This window comes from Battus philenor, unplaced genomic scaffold (genome assembly GCF_028537555.1).
Source record: "Battus philenor isolate CCGP_79_NKW_IND1 unplaced genomic scaffold, ilBatPhil1.0.hap1 SCAF_26, whole genome shotgun sequence".
In the NCBI taxonomy this organism is placed as follows: domain Eukaryota; kingdom Metazoa; phylum Arthropoda; class Insecta; order Lepidoptera; family Papilionidae; genus Battus; species Battus philenor.
In genome coordinates this window covers 2,501,623-2,521,236 of record NW_027181689.1, presented here as the reverse complement: position 1 = coordinate 2,521,236, position 19,614 = coordinate 2,501,623, and the positions used below count along the sequence as shown (strand labels likewise).

The 19,614-nt window shown below is 34.3% G+C and overlaps 1 protein-coding gene across 5 annotated transcripts in view; it reads right to left on the bottom strand.

The window, feature by feature from the left end:
- Positions 1-19,614, bottom strand: part of Wnk (Wnk kinase) — a 93,583-nt gene that overhangs the window by 41,619 nt on the left and 32,350 nt on the right. For all 5 annotated transcript variants that reach the window (XM_068768565.1, XM_068768569.1, XM_068768568.1 and 2 more), the window contains exons 3-14: positions 16,085-16,201; positions 13,074-13,205; positions 12,110-12,259; positions 9,701-9,791; positions 7,538-7,643; positions 6,312-6,414; positions 5,613-5,785; positions 4,817-4,927; positions 3,256-3,365; positions 2,217-2,374; positions 1,317-1,405; positions 370-513 (exon numbers count right to left, since the gene is read on the bottom strand). In XM_068768565.1, coding sequence (XP_068624666.1) covers positions 370-513; positions 1,317-1,405; positions 2,217-2,374; positions 3,256-3,365; positions 4,817-4,927; positions 5,613-5,785; positions 6,312-6,414; positions 7,538-7,643; positions 9,701-9,791; positions 12,110-12,259; positions 13,074-13,205; positions 16,085-16,201 — 1,484 coding nt within the window. The remainder of the gene's footprint in view (positions 1-369; positions 514-1,316; positions 1,406-2,216; positions 2,375-3,255; positions 3,366-4,816; positions 4,928-5,612; positions 5,786-6,311; positions 6,415-7,537; positions 7,644-9,700; positions 9,792-12,109; positions 12,260-13,073; positions 13,206-16,084; positions 16,202-19,614) is intronic.

The window sequence follows — 19,614 nt, the reverse complement described above, 5'->3', positions numbered from 1 at the left end:
CCCCCCTACCTCCTCCTGCATTTCTATGTAAATAAAGCCTTAAAAGGTCACATGCACTTATTCGTCTCAAATTAGGATGTGTTTGGGACCATCGTTAACTATCATCGCTAACTTAACTATGAATATTAAATCAAATGATCTCATTTTGGGGTACTCCATTTGATTATACCTTATATGAAATTGTGCTTATCGGGCATTCTTCATATAACACGTATATATCATTAATATGTGATCCTAATTGATAATATGAATAATTGTCATATTCAATGAAAAAAAAGAGTGTTGTTTTAACCCAGTATAGTTAATTTTTGTGATAGTTACATACTTATGTGTTTACGTTCTTAAGTATTGTATATAAAAATGCCATACCGTTTCTTGGGATCGATGATCTTAAGCCGGAATTGTATCTTGGTGATGTCAGATGAGGTGACGAGGTCGCGGCCGACAATCTCCAGCCGCAGGCCGATGTCCTCGCCGAAGAACTCGTGGTTGAGAAGATCTTTCACTTTAGGCCTGGTAATAAAAATTAAATTAATATTTATTATAAGCTTTCAATTTATTCTACATAGAAGGGGAAATTGAAAACAGAGTACATTTTATTCCCACCTTCCGCTCCCTAAAACAACTGCCAACATGGTTTTGTTTTTTTTATACAGTTGAACACGCTATGTAAGTTCTTTTTTAACCAGACAGGTACATCTTATCTATTACTAGAACAGTTTTCATTTGATTAACTTATGTCATTTACTGATTACTATAAAAAAGCACAACCTCTTTTGTGACGTAAGAATGTCTTAAAATTTAAGAAGATAACAATGTATCAAAAATTACCATCTGATACTAAAAAAATATTTTTAACAAACTTAAGATATCTCCGAATGATATACATGGTAATTGGTTATAGATATAAAACCTTTAAAAGGGGAATGGCGAAAAGGGGAATACATGGCCTTTTTTACACTTATTTGCAATCATCCTGTTTAAATTAAAAAAAAAATTTATCTGAACTATGTTACATTAATAAATTCTTTTCTATTGGAAAACGACAAGCCAATGTCTTCCGGGAACAGGTCTGAAAGGACAGATAATAATAATGATTTTTTGCTTTCTATTAATATATTATCATTGTGTTATTTAATATTGTAAATATGTTTAATACTTTTCTTTCTTACCTTAAATCCAGTTGATGTATCCAAATAATACATATGTGAAAACAATATTGCAAAAGTATATATTAATAATATAAAAACCATTTATAATGAATAATGTAATTTTCTTTGAAAGTGAAATAAATATTGATGAATAAAATGATTCACCTGTCAGTTTTGTTAGGCTTGATGCACGACTCGATGATATCCTTTACTTCCGGTATAGTCACCTTCTCCAAGCTCTGTGGCTTCACACCCTAAGATAAAACGGAGTTTTAAATAATATAACATAATTACTATATTTTTAATGCACTACCTTTGTTTGATATTTGTATCAAGAGAAAAAAAATATGTCAGAGAATCGTTCAAATTTAACCTCAAGTAATGTACAATTATTATAAAGTTGTAAGCGCCCGGCAATCAACGCTCGACCTACGATTGTAAGCAGATGCTTAATAATTCATTCATTCATTCATTCGGAGCCGATAGGCACCCACTGCAAGGCATAAGCTAATATAACAAAAATGGCCGATCTTGCGTTGCTCGCATCCAACGACTTCCCTCGACATTGATTATGTCGTCGGTTCAACCATCTAACAGCTTGTGGTCGCCACTCCAACGATCCTTTATATATTTAATCATTAGACACTTTTTTATGACAATCGCTAATCTAGCGAATGAATTTAAAGGTGTTTCTAGATCTGATGTTGTTTTGTTGTTCACTCTTTTCTAAACAGCTTACTATCGAAATGCCTAAATGAAGACTGGCATTGGTTTTACTGATGATGGTGATGACGATAATTATCAAATTGTTGAATAGTTTAAGGGAATTGTATCATGTTTATTTCTTCATTTTAAATGAAACTAAAACTTTCTATTTGAAATACCTATTCTTGAATATTAGAGAACTTTTCAAATTAAATTAGTCATAAAAGTTAATATTCTTTTTTTTAAATCAAAATATCATGAATGCTATTACTGTGATATTTGGACAATATCGTATCGGTCTGTTTATATAACTCAGACGGAACCCAAGCCGGGCGTCGTTTTATCGTGTAGGTGACGTACCGAGACGACCTTCTTGTAGATCTGCGCGGGGCCGCTGCACTCGCTGTATGGGTACTCGCCCGTGGCCATCTCCAGCATGCACATGCCGAACGCGTACACGTCCACCGACTCGTCGTAGTGCTCCTCGTACATCTCCGGGGCCATGAACTCCGGCGTGCCTACACACACACACACACATACATTACAATTTATGATGCGTGAGCCAATTCAAGGGCAGATTTATATAAACTATAAACAAATTAACCCTTTGCAATCAGCAAATTTCTCTGATGGGAATACCAGCTAATCAGTGAAAATTTATCTTTTCAAAGTTATTTCTCCCTTACATGTTTAAAGCAAACATATGGATATTAGAAAACACAGAATTCGTTGACACTAATTTATTGTGTTTAATAGTACTTCTTCATCATCTTCTCTATCCTTCATGTCTTTTGTCACTTTCACTGGTCATATTTTCATTATGTACTTTAAATTCTAATTCATCATCAATACCCTTATTATCTTCACAATCATTCCTAAACTCCTCCATTTTTGGGAATTACACCATTTAAAGTCAATTTAAATTTTAAACAAAATTTGGTGATATATACAGTTCCTTTTAATTTTAAAATAACAAGTGCGACATACAGAGTTGCTAACTTTCTATTGATCTCCACTCTACTGATCCAGAAATATTTCCTTTCCTTTTAAACTTGCCGCCAGACTAACGGCACCAACTTTTACGATGACTTGCGGCGTATGCCGCCGCAGTAGCGGCATCGACCTCAAAGGTTAAACAATGAGACTTTCATTATTGGTTATTATCATAAAGAAATAGCAGTCAAAGGGTGATAATTAAATGAGCTACAATTAACTTTATCAACAAAAAATAGATGTAGCAGTAATAATAATTACTTCTCTCTCAAGATCACAGTTAATGCTTAGCGTTCTTCACAATAAATACAACACAGCTTGTTTCCATGTTCCTATAACCATAAACTTGTTTTAGATCCATGACTTCTAATTATCACTAGTTAAATTTATTAGCAAGAAGTCTCACCAATAACAGACTTTGCGAAGCTTCTGTTCTTCAGTGTGGCAAGCCCAAGGTCACCGATCTTAACGCTGCCCGTGGTGCCCGTTATGAATATATTGTCGCACTTCAGATCCCTGCACACCAGAAACATCATCACACATCTTCAAGAAATTTATTTACATATATTATTAATTTGTCAGCTTTGATGATATTACAGAGCATGGGCAATTTAAAAAGTAACAATGGTAAATTGTCAAATAAATAAAAATATGAATTTAAAGATGCAAGGAAATTATAATTGCTATTTATTTACCATAGATCTGTACAATGACAATAACGAAATGATTTATTTTTGTACATATTTTTTACGATACCAAAAGTAGGAAAACAAAACAAAAAAGATATACAGCAATACCCCGCTTTACGCGAGGGATACGTTCCAGAAAAAATCGCGTTAACTGAAATTGGCGTATAACGAGGTTTATGATTAAACATAGTCAAAAATTATTACAAAAAAATACAAATCATTTTAATTAATTACTTTAATTCTAGGAACACTTTATGCAACACATACTCTTATTTTTTACGGAAAAATACATCTATTGTCTTTTGGATGACGTTTTGTTTACGTTCTTGTAAAATACGTTCATAACACCCAACACTGTTTTTAAGTCTGTCAAACAAGACAGATGGTCAAGACACCATAGAGAAGTTGATGACTACATTATATTTATATGCACTCTTTCGCGTAATTCGAGGCATTTGAGCGCGAAATTTGCAATTCGCGTTATAGTGAAACCGCGTATAACGGGGTCGCGTAAAGCGGGGTATTACTGTATAAGTAATTTAGTTTATGTTAAAAATGGATAAACTTTTTTAAAACCAGTCAGCCTGCAAGATATTACGGCAGAATAGACACTGAAATACTAGGTATAGTTAAACATTTACAAAACCTAAAATGTTTAAAGTTGAATATATAAGTAATATAAAATAATAATGGATTATTGTTATATGAATCTTCGATATTAGTATAAACACATAATAAACCTTTTTGTGAATTTTTTGTATTTTTTAATTGAAAATTTAATTAAATATTTTAAATTTTTTTAATTGAAAAATGGATAAACTTTTTTAAAACCAGTCAGCCTGCAAGATATTACGGCAGAATAGACACTGAAATACTAGGTATAGTTAAACATTTACAAAACCTAAAATGTTTAAAGTTGAATATATAAGTAATATAAAATAATAATGGATTATTGTTATATGAATCTTCGATATTAGTATAAACACATAATAAACCTTTTTGTGAATTTTTTGTATTTTTTAATTGAAAATTTAATTAAATATTTTAAATTTTTTTAATTGAAAAATGGATAAACTTTTTTAAAACCAGTCAGCCTGCAAGATATTACGGCAGAATAGACACTGAAATACTAGGTATAGTTAAACATTTACAAAACCTAAAATGTTTAAAGTTGAATATATAAGTAATATAAAATAATAATGGATTATTGTTATATGAATCTTCGATATTAGTATAAACACATAATAAACCTTTTTGTGAATTGAGACTAATTCAAACCTATGAATAATTGGTGGAGTTCTAGAGTGCAGGAAGTTCAAACCCTTCAGGATCTGCCGGCACCACGACTTCAAAACCTTGGGATTAATCTTCTTGAACCTTCGCAAGTAACTGAAAACAAAATTCTTGAATTAGTTTAGTTGAACATTCAACCAATACAATTACAATTGATGAAGTAATAAATTCCAATTTCAAGCATTTTTACAAAGCATTTTTTAATTCATCAATTTTAAAATTTGAAATAATTTCAATTCTAACGTTTGAGTTTTACATGCATAATATGTAATTTTGTTGGAATTGAATTCGTTCTTTCGCTGAAAAGTTTTATTTAAATCTGTTTCGTTTTACTTAATTTGAAAAGAATATATGTTGGACAGTTTTGCAACAAATGTCAACTAATTTCAACATTAACTCAAAACATTTTTCTATGTTTCTGTTAACGTTGTTGATCTACCTTACAAATATTTAAAAAAAATAATAATATAATCCCAAAACATGATTATTCCTACGTTCGTTACCGAAACAGATGAAAATTTCGTAATTATACAATGTAGCGGGCAAATGAATTATAACAAAAAAATATTGAAAAAATACTAGATATTATTATTCTTTTTTAATAATAGCTCATTTTTACCTGACTTAAGGGACATGGAATTATTGTTTATATATTATGTAATAAATATTGATGTTTAAACATACAAAGTAGAATATTATAGCAAATTAATTTTATTTTTTAAGTTGTTACTTGAAGAAAGTGTTTCAAACAATTAGAATATAAAACACACTGGACACTAACGCTTTGAGCGTGCCGGAAAGCATGAGCTCGGTGATGAGGACGATGTTCTTCTTCTTGGCGACGGTGCCCTCCCAGTAGTTGTAGAAGCGCACGATGTTGGGGTGCTGCAGCTTCTTCAGCATGTCCGCCTCTTCGCGGAACCGGAGACGCTCAGTTTTATTAAGTTTTTTCTCCTGTTAACCAAAAAATCAATAATTGTGATAGAATAGGTATTGATCTTAGGTAGTCATTTTCTGAATTACCCCCAAATATAACAAAAGTTAATTTTACAATTTTCTATTATTCTTGGAAGAAATATTTAAATGGTGACGGGCCATTTAGTCCTTTTGAAAGCTATATAATAATAAACGTTATTTTTTATTTTTCCTTTTATATATATTTTTAATATTACTTTCTAATGTTTTTTAATTGCTTGTTAATATTTAAAATAGAGAAGTCACATTTTTTTTCAAAAAATAAATGTTGAAAAAATGTTTGTATTTATGTACATCAATTCATATACTCACAAGTGTACAATTATATCAATATATATAAAGAATTTATGCTATGCTCCATGCACACTACAGTATTATTATTTAAAACAATTCAAATGATATATTCAAATGATTTGAGACATAATTAATACAATACTTTTGTATAATTCCAGTGAAAAATTAAACAAATGTTTTATATAAATAATTTGAAGAATATAAAACAGACCAGCAACTCGCACCACGCTACCGCGACTCCAGTCTGGGTGTCCAGTCCGTGATAAACGGTTTTGAACGAGCCCCTGCCAACCTCCTTATCATACTTGAAGAACCTGAAACATTTAAAATTCCTTTGGTGTTACATGTACATTGGTCTATCATTAACTCTACCGCAATATACAGAAATATTTATTTTAAAACTACTTATGACTTATTTAGTGGATAACAATGCTATTTGTGCGTTAGGTAAGTTTCTGTATTATGTTTTAGATTACTTCTAATAACACAATTGTTTCTTGTTCTAAATTAAATATAATTAAGATTGACAAAATAATACTTGAATAGGCATTTTGCTTATAAATAATCTTTGCATATATGTAGCAAAATAATGCACCTAAGTAGAAAAAAAATTCATATAATAATAAAGAATAAGGATATTAAAAACCACAAACTATATGTGGTGTGTGTTAACTTGCATTATTATCAAAGAATTGCTTACTCAGCATCTTTCGTTTTACTCACTGTTTTAGTATAAAATAAATCTACATGTAACCTTGCTAGAACCATTTCTCTCCACAAGTTACCTATGAGAAACCAATGGTGTATAAATATAGTTTTAAGATTTGTAACCATGTAATATTTAACTATATGCTTACAATATTAAAAAATGCTGTAACGAACATAGTCCCGTAGTGGCTTAGTGGATAATATAACTCCAGAGCGAGTTTCAGATATGTTATTAATAACTCATGCTCAAAGAGTAATAAAGAGACAATTATACATTTGAGTTCCCTTATTCAATGTATAGTTTTTAAACAAACACTAATAAACTAGAAGGATATATTACAGCACATATACTCTAAATAGGCTTGTGTCCAAACACAAAACTTGTAGATGTGTTATAAACATTCTATAATAGCGTTCTATATACATCATTGACTAGTTTAACTTTTTTGATATATAAATTCCTAGCACAATTAATATTAATATCTATGGTTTAAGCCATCGCAAAATAATTTTTGATGTTACAAGTAACAGTAAGGACATAAAAATCAAACTCCCTATTAGTCAATAAGTTTTAGATTCAAAAAGAACTGCACTTTTTCCTAATATACTAGAGGAGCGAAGACATCTTTACTAAGAAAATTAATGATAACCATTCCTTCGGTGGTCATTTTCAGCATTTTAAAAGAAGGGATGTTCCTATTTTCCACAGAATAATTAAAGTGAAAGTACCTGCCACATGGTGACACTCCGATCGGCTCCTCCTCATCCTCTTTATCCTGCTTCTGCTTGTCCTTCTCCAGCTCCAGCTTGTCGTAGATTGGACCGTACACCAGACCTTATAACAACACTAAACATCAGAAAAACTTACACACGGCACCTCACAAATATAGATTCAAAGCAATAGTGACAAATATTGAGTATATTGGAGTTTTTATGATTCATTATTTAGCGTTAATGTACGATAAAGTAAATAGGAATACGCGTGATTCAAAATTAAAAAGCAAGTGGAGCGTGTTGCGTGAATAACCAGTAAACACAAGCCTGGATTAGTTGATACTGTCTGTAATTAATTTTCATACTTGTTTAACTTGGGAGGAGTTCGACTTTTGTGCTAAATGGCTGTAACTAATGACATTCGCGGGTTCAAATCCCGAAAGGCGTATACTGTGTCAGCATTACATGATTTCTAATAGTACTAAAAATAATAAACATGAATTCAATAACCTCATGGGAAAGCTCATATTCGCTGACTTCCATGGCTATGGTTGGGATTTTTTTTCAGAAGTCGAATGAAACATGTGGAGATTCATAGACAAACAAAAGTAACCAAAGGTAATGGATTGGCAAGAAAGCGTGCAGGACAGCTGGCCACAGGACCCTTGAGTTTCTGGAATGATTCCAGACCGACATGCCCAAAGATGGGACATTCACTCGCAATGTAGACAAACAACTTCATGAAGGTTAACCGAAGATATTGGATGCAAAATGTTTCAAATCGTAAATGTTTGGGGATGGCCTATGTCCCAGCAGTGGACATCCTTTGGCAGAAATTATGATCCACCAATCTTAACTAAGTGATAAATAAAGACCTGTACATTATTCTATAAAGGCATATTAGACTTGAAATTGCCTCATTTACCTCTGTTAGAAAGTTACATTGACACATTAAAAGATTTCTAAATTCAGTTTTTTTTAAACAAAATTAATAAAGTTAGTCGTTGTAAGTATTTCCGTATCACACATAAAATATTGGCTATTTTTAATATTAGCTAATTTTATAATAAAGCAAAGATAAGATGACTTATAGATAGTAAACGCTTCATGTATTTAACAGACATTGTTTACATTGAACCCAGATTAAGGAAGTGGATATGCTGTCAGCATGATTAAGATTGAAAGAATAGTATATAGCTTTGTTGTCATAGCATACATTATTTCTCTCTAGACATTTTTCAATGACTATGCAAAAAAATGCCCTCTTTTGTACCTCAATTACTGAAATTAATAATTCAGACTATATGTGATATTAGTCGAAAAATGATAATATGGTGTACCACAAGGTAATATAATATAGGTACAAATATATGTGTTATCTAAACAGGGTAATTATAGATGTAAATAGGATTAAATATCAACTTCAGGGACATGTAATTATTTACATGTAACTTTTTTATTATTTACATTTACATTAATATATGTTACATGCAATTGAAAAATCAATGTTTCAGAAATAATTAATTATGTAATTGTATTAAAAAAACGATTTCAAAATTCGAATTATCACAACACATATTAGAATTAATTATTATTGACTATCTGTTACCGGAGACTTTGTAATGCCAGAATTTATTGGCCTGTCACATTTAAATAGAAAAAATAAATTAAATTTAACATCCCCAGAATGATGACTTTATATAAGGTAAATAATCGTTTCTTTTCAATCTCACTGTGCCCAGTTGAAGACATAATTTTAAATGCAACTGTTAATTATGATACTCAGTTTTTAACACATTCTATTCCATGTGGAGCGTATATTTGGCTATTTGCAGTTCTCATTGAAAAACAGATAATTCTTAAAAAATGACTTGTAGAGTCGAATATAGATAAATTCACATCACATATGCGCGTACGTAATTCATATTAAAATATATAACGTTTTCCAGCTAATTACAGCCATGTAATATTAAAAAAGTGTAAAGCACACGTCTTAAACAATTTTTTTTTTAATTTTTTAAAAGTGTGGATCGTATACGCCCCTTGCGGCCTGAATAGAAAATCGTCAAAACTTGCCGTGGCCCGGAACGTGTTAAACAATAAGTATTACTGTGCATTTGGTCTGTGTTTCAGGGTTGCCACCTATATTAAAATATATTTAAAAATGAGATAACTAACCATTTTGCTGCTCTTGCGGCTGTTCGCCTCCCGTTTCGTCGGTATGTGGGAGGCCCTTCTCCGTTGCGGTGGCGATTTGTATGTTCTCTTCCTGTAGACACATCAATTACGAATTAACAATATTTGAAAATAAATATTACCAGCTAAACAAGTTGTATTTTAAAAGTAATTGAATTTAATAGAGATTGAAACAACTATACTGACTGTAAAGCTATTTAAAGTTACTTTTAAGGTATAATTAAAAAGATATTGCGAAATAATTTCCCAGGACATGCCGTATCGGGCTCGACGGGTGGTGCATATGTTGCAAATATTGACGATACGAAACCACGTGAACTCGACGGCACGTGCTTTGCGAACTTGAGATAATTTTTACTTTGCAGAATTGTTTATCCAATTTTCATATGACTAATTCGATACTTCACGGAAAAGTCAATGCAAGGAGACCCAATAAAAAGGGGGGGGGGGCTATTATTGGGACATATCAAGCTTACAATTGAAGGTGAAAGGTTTCAGTTCGAATTTTTCATCTTTATATATGCGTGGCTTCCGGAGGAGCTTGCTTCATGGTGATATACCATAGTAGTACCATGACAATAAATTAAGGATAAATGTCAGATTTGCGACTAAACGTGACCAGTTTAACCGTTAAGTTTACCGTATGGTCTCAATGTGCGTATATGGTTACGTGTTTGTCGTTTACACACATGAACTTCGCCTAAATTTTCAGGAAACGTGGCTACTATTGCGACTTAACGCAGGCAGTTAAATTGTTTTTTTCTCGATCGGACATCGGCGTCATTAAGAAAAGAAATCCTGCCTTTGGTAAAATATTTCTGTTTGCTGAATAGCCGTAAGTCTCATGGAGCCAAATAGGATATATGGTAGTTGCAGAACGATATGAATCGAGTTCTTATCGCTCTATTTTTCGAAAAATGAGCGATTTTGGTACCAATCGAGTCTTGACACGTTATACAAAATTGAAACATTTGATAAAAAACACTTAATTTGGAGATAATTAAACTTTTTAACAAACATACGCTGGGCAAATTTTTATAGGTTGTCCTTACCGACTTAGGAAAAACTTCACCTGCCTTCCTAATACCCGGGAGTATTAAATGAGCATTTCAGCTTACTTTTTGACGACAGCAGTATATTTTGTCTTAATATTGTTGGTGTGCCACAACTTAATTAATGTTATTTTCTCTAAGTGCATGCTGTGACATTCTTAACCCTTAAATGCATAATTATGTAAAACTGCAACACACCACTTAAATGTAAAATGAGTACTACACTTAAGAGTAAATGCATAATGTTGTATATCTGCAACATAAGATTTTTTTTAAATGTAAGTATGAAAAAATACTATATACATTTTTTTTCTATTTTTCTCTGCATTTTATTGTATTTATCTGTAAGATATACATTTAAGGGTTAAAATGTTGTGCATTAAGAACAGGTTCATCATCATTTCAGCCGCAAGACGTCCTCTGCTAGACATTGGCCTCCCTGAGATGTTTACAACGGGACCAGTTTGAAATTGTATGCACCCAGCGTCTTCCGACAACTTTAACAAGGTCATATGCCCACCTTGTGGGTAAGTGGACATCCTATTTAAAGCAAGCTAAGTAATAAGCAAACGAATTAAGTAGTGATACTGACAATATTTGCTTATTCTGCAATCTTTACCTGACTGAATTCCGTGGTATTCCTTATTATTCCACTGCAATAAATTACCGTGATGTTCTTATGCCACGCGATAATGTTAAATTCATTTGGTTCTAAATTAGTGTGAAAGCTTTATGTATTACAGACAGAGTTTTATAAAATAAAGCCACGTGATATGTAAGAGTTCAAAATTGTTAATAGTCTAGTCGATTCTATTACACTACTCTTACAAGTTTAAACTGAGGGTAGATCACGTTGAAAGATAGGAAATTTTTTTGTTGCCATGTTCTCTTTTCAAATTTAGACCAACAAAATAGGAATTTTTCTTGTTGCCATGTTCTCTTTTCAAATTTAGACCAACATTCTTCTCTTTATAGATTTTTTTCATATAGCAATGTCATAAAATCTAAATTAAATATATTCTCTGATTCTCCGGCCTCTGACATATTTGTTAGATAATTGAGAACGCACCCACATTTAAGTATTGATAAAAATATAACAGTACCAACACTGTCACGTTGGCAACACTTTTCTCTTTTGTCATATTATATCTCTTACATTTTTTGTGTGTGGAAACGCTATATACAAATTTACTTTTTTCAATTTCTTTTGATTTCAATATTTCAACCATCAAAATACGAACAATATTTAATGTTAACAAAATTTTAAAAAGGTTAAAGTTTTAGCTAGACCATTAGATACTCGAATAAATGTAGCAAATAATAATAAAGTGTTGCTAACCAGATCCTGCTCGGAGATGAAGGCGTCGTCTTCAAGCCGCGCTACCAATTTGTTGCCGCTGTCGTCCAGCTCGGGGTCGCACAGCGCGCCCTGCCCGGAACTGCGCCGCCGGAACCCGCCCACGCCCACGCCCACGACCGGCTGACTCGCCTGCAATGCGGCGGTCAGATAATATAACATCATAGATTCGTACAGGCTACTTCAAATAGCAAACTAAGATAATAAAAATAAAGGATACCTTTCCAAAGTTCATGCATTCAGTCACTTCTTGAGCACTCAAGCGACTTGCCAGTTCGGTAACAATCAATATAATGGTCCTTGTAAGTCTCAACACAAACCCCAATTTTTGTTAAAAGTAACTACAAAGTTAAATGCATGAACAAATGTTCGCTAATACTACTGAAACCGCTGTACCGCTCCTTAGGTATGTGCGCGGCGAGACGGGGAGGGCTATCGGTCGCTCAGTTCTCCGTTATTTTGCAATCAACGCGACGAGTGCGACCACGCGTTCATACAGCACGGTACAGCGGTTTCGGTAGCGCTTTAACTAAGTTGTCTCGACAAGAACTAAAGACGGTTTACGTAGCCGCTTATTAATAAAACATTTATGCGACCAAATTTGATTAAGAAAAACGGCCGATTTTGAAGTCTGCCTACGCACGTTCGCCTTTACATTCGCCTATTCAAATATAAGGATTATTTCCATAAGCGCTTTTCATAAGTGCCTAAGGATTTTTTTGCTGCTTTGAGGGGCCAGAGGTTTTATAGGCACTTTAGCCTAAACTTCGTCTACGTAACTTATCTCTAGAGATCCCTCGAGTACCTCTACTTGAGTTAATACATCACATGCAATATAACTTGACTGGACCTTAGGCAAATAAGCATCGGAATTATTAAATTTCCATAAATGATGGTATATCCATCTGCCTTAACATAACTAAATGTTGTTTTATTGAGTACTTACGACGCTGGTGGTGAGCGAGTTAAGCATGTCGAAGGTGTTGCTCTGCTGCGTGTGGATGATGGCCAGCGCGTTGTACGGTCGCGGGCCCAGCACCGGCGCCTTCATCACCCCCACCTCACCGCCCATCACCACCTGCAATGCAGTATCTCGAGTAATTTCTTCTAGTACACAAAACGTTTATAAATACAACATCGATACATTTACAACATAAAAAAGTGTACACTATATATACACAATATTGCTTAATATATATAATATGTAAATTGATGTAGGGTAGATACATATTTTATAAACACATCATCGTCATATCAGCTGACGTCCACTGTAAGACGTAGGCCTCTCTTAAATATCGTCACGGTAACCAGTCCTTGTGGTGCCCTGCATTCAACGACTTCCTGCGATTTGGACTATATCATCGGTCCATCTAGAGGAGGGGGGAGTCCCATACCGCGTCTACTGGCTCGTATTTCCAAGCTTGGCTTTGAGTTGCCCGAGAGATGTGTGATCCCCATTACCACAGTTCAAATAAGCAACTCTTCGAGTTGTCAGTGACATTGGTTCTTGTGCGGACCTCCATTTTTGATTCGATATATCAGCGTAACTCATGGCCCACTCTCTTTATATAACAAATATATATTGCTTGTCAATGTGTAAAAACATCGACGCACCGAAGACACGAGAGGAGGTTTTCTCGTTGATCTATGAAGACTATGTAACGTTGTAAGTCCAATATAAGATTCTATGAAACTAGGTTGTATAGAGTTTGTTAAAATTAACTAATTTATGATAGTGATTTCGGCAAAGCTGACATCACACACCGTTAAAAAAACACTACAGAAGCTATTTCTCTGACAGATATATAAAATGTATAAACATTAAAATCAACTTCGCAACTAGATAAGAACGGTACAGTACGCTTGTAACGATCTGAACCAAAAATGCTATCAACTGTAGACGTGTCAGATATGTCGAATACCAATGTAGTTGTTTTATTTTAAAATAACAATCAATGGCATACAGTTTTGATATCCAGTAAAAATTAAAAAAATTTACCAATTACCCATGTTTTTATTGAAGCTAAATCCTACCAACACCATTTCTTCTTCTCCAAGACAGGTAGAAGATGCAAATGCCTATAGGCATCCATCCAATTCGCTTTTTCTTACCCTTTATTTGTTTGTACACTTGTAATAAGTACCATAGCAAAATTTAATTCCTAAGGCATTCTGAACCGGTCAACCATTTGAACGATACAGATATAAATAAATGAAGGTGAATGAAACAAGTAAACATATCATTACTCTATGTACGAGGGTGGATTGAAAAGTACTCGGCCTAACACAGATCCATTCAATTCTAAAAATCAAATCTACCCACATTATTTTGTTCAGTTCAGACTAGTTTTCATTGTGTGAAGTTCGAAACGTGTGCGATAATTAGTTGTTATTTTATAAATTTATTAACAAAGTAATCGGACATAATTTCCACGAATGGAACAAATCGAGCAGCGTGCCGTCATTAAGTACCTCCGTAAGAAATCGCTAGGCTATCATCAAAAGCCATCTGATTGTGCTCTGTCATATTCATCCGTCAAAAAATGGATAGCAGAATTTAAGCGTGGTAGAGAGAGTGTGAAAGATGAACCCCGCTCTGGAAGGCCTTCGACGTCAACTACTGACGAAAATATTAAAAAAGTACTTGATTTAATAATGAGAGACCGCAGATTAAAAATTAGAGAGATAGCAGAGATTATAGGCATCTCTTATGAACGAACTCAAAACATCATTGTCAACGAGTTGGGTTTCCACAAGGTGTCTGCGAGTGGGTTCCGCGACTGCTTTCAGTTAAACAAAAAAGGACGCGATTGACTATTTCACGCGACTGTTTGGAGTTATTTGAAGCCGATGCAGATGATTTTTTGAATCGTTTTGTTACTATGGACGAAACATGGGTTCATGTACTACTGTAAACCGGAAACAAAACAACAATCAAAACAGTGGAGGAGACCTGGTTCACCACCCCCTAAAAAGGCTAAGTCGATTTTGTCGGCAAATAAGGTGATGGCTTCAGTATTCTGGGACTCGAAAGGTGTGATTATGATTTATTATCTTGAAAGGGGTCAGACTATAAACTCTGATTACTACTGCACCTTACTACGTCGTTTACGAGAGGAAATAAAAGAAAAACTTCGAGGAATGCTCAGAAGAAAAGTCCTGTTTCATCAAGATAACGCCCGTGTTTACACGTCAGAACAGTCAATGGCTGAAATTCACAACTGTGGCTTTGAACTGTCACCGCATCCGCCGTATTCACCTGATCTGGCACCATCAGACTTCTTTCTGTTCCCTAACCTAAAAAAGCACTTGGGAGGTCAAAGATTTTCGACAAACGACGAGGTCAAAGCAGCTGTACACTCATATTTTGACTCTAAGGAAGAATCATTTTTTTTCAACGGTCTAAATGCTTGGAAGGGGAGGTGGCAAAAGTGTATGGAACTTGATGGTGATTATGTAGGAAAATAAAAATATAACTGATTTAGTATGTGTTTATTTTCTTGGTTAGGCCGAGTACTTTTCAATCCACCCTCGTACAATAAAAGAATCAATATAAGGTATCCGTAACAAAATCTGACTCTAGCGTATGCGAAAAAAAATTAAATAAAAATTATGCACAAAAGCTGTAAATATAAAATAAGATTAAAATTTATTTTCCTATTCACCTCTCACAAGGGGTCTTAACACTGTAAATTCTATAACGATATATTCATGCGTCATATATTTACGACTCCCAAGGCAGTAACCCTAGTGGATAAATATGAAGGCCATCTCTTTTTGTTTCTCTGGGGTATCCGCCGCCTCTAGATTCCAGAGATCGTCAGACACTTCTACAGCAATAAACTACACTCTCGCTTGAAGCTATTTTATTTCTTTACAGCACTCCCTAAGCCATAGTCATGGTTACGTTTACCTGAGGATGATATGTGTGATACATTGAACTAAAAAGTGACTCACCTTAAAAGTCTTCTCCTTGCCATGAACCGTCTTCTCCTTGGCCGGTAGCACCGTGGAGTCGAGGTGGTGGGCCGGCTGCGAGATCTGGTGCCCGTGCCCGTGGAGCCCCGATGTCATCTGATAACAAAGAATGTTTATTTAATGGAATCTAGCGTTACCTTGCGGAAGTCCATCCCAAGTAAGAAAAGGACCAATGTTTAGCCACTTCCGTACATGCAGCGGTAGTCGTGCAACAAAGTGCACCGCCCCCAAGCCTGCTGATAAATGCGTATGCGGCAAACAATGCGAATTACACAACTGCCACCGTTAATTCACTCAACACGTGTTTCACCCTTCCACGGGGCATCTTCAGGACTTATGTTACACCGATTAGTGATTCTCTGTTTGGCGGAAGTGGCAAAATATTGGTCCTTTTCTTACTAAAGAATGTTTATTCAAAATATCATAGTCATTAGTAAGAAAAGGACCAATATTTAGCCACTTCCGCACATGCAGTGGTAGACGTGCAAGTTAATTCATTTTAAATAATGAGGAACATTTCTCATCAGAGTGCGTGTATTCATTCATCGGTCGCCCGATTCGCCTGCTGAAGTCATAGACCTTCTCCAAAGATCGCCACGATGTTCTGGTCTATCGATGCCCACATCCAGCGACTTTCCGCGACCCTACGTCATCGATATTCATTCACTTGATGGTAAAATGGTGGCTGCTTACCTATATATTCAATCGGTAGTGTTCAATAACTTTTTCTAACACATTACGAGTATTTAAAATAAAATGCAGGTGTCGAACCAAGCGCTGCAACACTCTGTGCGAGAAAAATTAGTAAGCGTTGTAGGCAAAACTGTGTAGTATTTCAATACTTTCCAGTGCATATTATGTAACAAATTTAAAAAGTCAAATATTAAACAAAATCCCGTTATAAAATTTCATTAACATAATTTTTTGTGTTCATAAAAAGCTTAGGCTTTAGGGGACTCTTTGAACCCTCGAAGCTGAAAGTTAAAGAATGCCATTAAAGGTTGGCTCAAGTTCATTTAATAATTACGACTAAATATCTAGCGCACGATATACATCGATTCCGATCGGAATCCGAATCAAATTAGATTTTTCCGGCATTCCTCTCATGACTATTGAACAACACTATAAATGATCAAAAGTAGGATACTAATATCAATAAATAAATGCATAAATAAATTGAAACGCATAAAATCTCTGTCAAAATATGTCTAAATCTAATATATAAAATTCTCGTGTCACGATGTTCGAACTTGAACTCCTCCGAAACGGCTTGACCGATTTTTACCAAATTTTACATGCGTTTTCAGTATGTCTGAGAATCGGCTACTATCTATTTTCCATGCCCCTAAGTGATAAGGGTGGTCCACCCTAAATTTTATTTTTAATTTTTTAGACAATTTTTTAGGTTTTTATTTTATTATGATACAGCATACAAAAATACATACAAACCTAAATTTTCACCCCTCTACGATCAACCCTTATCTTACATTTGTTAATTAAAAACTTTAATTTTTTTCAAAACAACGTTTGCGGGATCAGATAGTTATTGTATATGATAAGAATACGTGCCGTGATTTTTGGAAGTACCAACGTAACAACGCTTTTCTAGTACACTAACACCGCACTTTGCGTCGCAAAGTTTGCAAATTGAAACAACGCAAAGTGAATTAACATTTTCTATAGCAAACCATGTGAAGACACGAACTCAAAACTACGCAACCTCGAAAATATAACGACGCACAATGAAAATTAGTAGTAATTAAGCAGCGACGCAAAACGCAAAACGAAACGACGCAAAGCGAGGTACTGGTGTATATGCGATAATAATAAAACGTCCGGAAATATAGAGAAACGAAACCAATAATTTAAAAAAAAAATTGTCATTTTAAATGTGGCCGTTTTCATATAGATTTTCAAACTTTACAATTTAGTAACAAGAATAAGTACCAGCTGCGCCACCTTAATTTACATTTTTCAGAATTCTTTTTTTAAATTCCAAAATCGCGGAGACTTGCCGTTTATATTAACACACACAGAAAGCTCCAATCGTTTTGATCACTGATAATCAGAAATCGGATATTTCGATGCATATCGACCAAAGTAATTTTTCGGCTATGTTATTATGGAGGTGGCTTCAATAAGCTACCAATAAACTAAATGAAGGCAGCATTTTCCGTATTAGGCAGTCATAAATTTCGTGCGCGTTAACTATTACACTCCGCGACAATAGTATAACCCACCCCTCGAATTTTTTTATATTTACTGTAAAACTAAATACAAGTAAATAAATTCCTAACGCGCCAGCATTGTTTTCTTGATTCTAGTACTATGGTATATATATAGTTACGTTTCGATGCTGCTTTGTTACGCAGCGGCGAAGTTATTGGTTTGATAGCGCGACAAAAGTATAACCCATACGTCTCATTGGCTCAAGCAGCTCGGTGTACTGGACATATCAATTCATGTTTATACTTGTTTCGTGTAACTCGTAACTTACGTATAAATAAATTGTTTAAGTTAATATTTGTCTATTTTTTATTTAAAATGCCACGGGGAAAACACTTAAACGAAACTGAAATTAATATAATTAAAAAATTGCATTCTGCAAATTATTCTAAGGCCAAAATCGCAAAAATCATCAACAGAAGTCATCGTGTTGTGCGAAATTTTTTAAAAGATCCCGACAACTATGATAAGAAAAAACGGACAGGTCGACCGAGAGCAACTACACCACGAGAAAGAAGGTCAATTCTAAGAGTTGCGTCAAATTCTACGCTTACCGCAAGATAAATCGCAGCGGAGGCTGGTGTTAGTACTAATTTAAGAAACGTTCAACGCATTATACGTGAGTGTGAGCATTTAAAACGTAAGAAATTACCAAAAAAACCACCATTGTCTGACATAAACTAACACCTATGCAACGCCCGCCGCCCGCTGATAAATGACACAAAGACTCTGTGTTTGTCACTAATCGGTGTAACATTACTCCTGAGGATGCCCTGTGGAGGGGTGAAACACGTGTTGAGTGATTTAACGGTGGTAGTTGGGTAATTCGCATTGTTTGCGGCACCCGCATTTATCAGCGGGCTGGCGGGCGGTGCACTTTATTGCACGACTACTACTGCATTGGCGGAAGTAGCTATATATTGGTCCATTTCTTACTTAGGCTGGACTTCCGCAAAACAACGCCTGAATCCATTAGAGATGAAGCATACATCCACAAAAACAATATATATATTTAAAATTTCAAAATACTATATGTATGTTAAATAAGAGTCGATGGAAATTATAAAACCAATTAGAACTTTAATAAAGTGTTTTTTATATGGCCCATGTTTTGGAGGCCTCTCGTTCCCCCTGTCAGGATAGGGACTTTCCATTTGCGGATATAATATCTTTTTAATTTATTTCTTTCTATCTACTAAGTTTGAATATTTATTACTGGTAGGTATTTTTAAAATAGTAAAACAAATTATACGTAACACTCGCGAATTGTTACTCGAGAATAT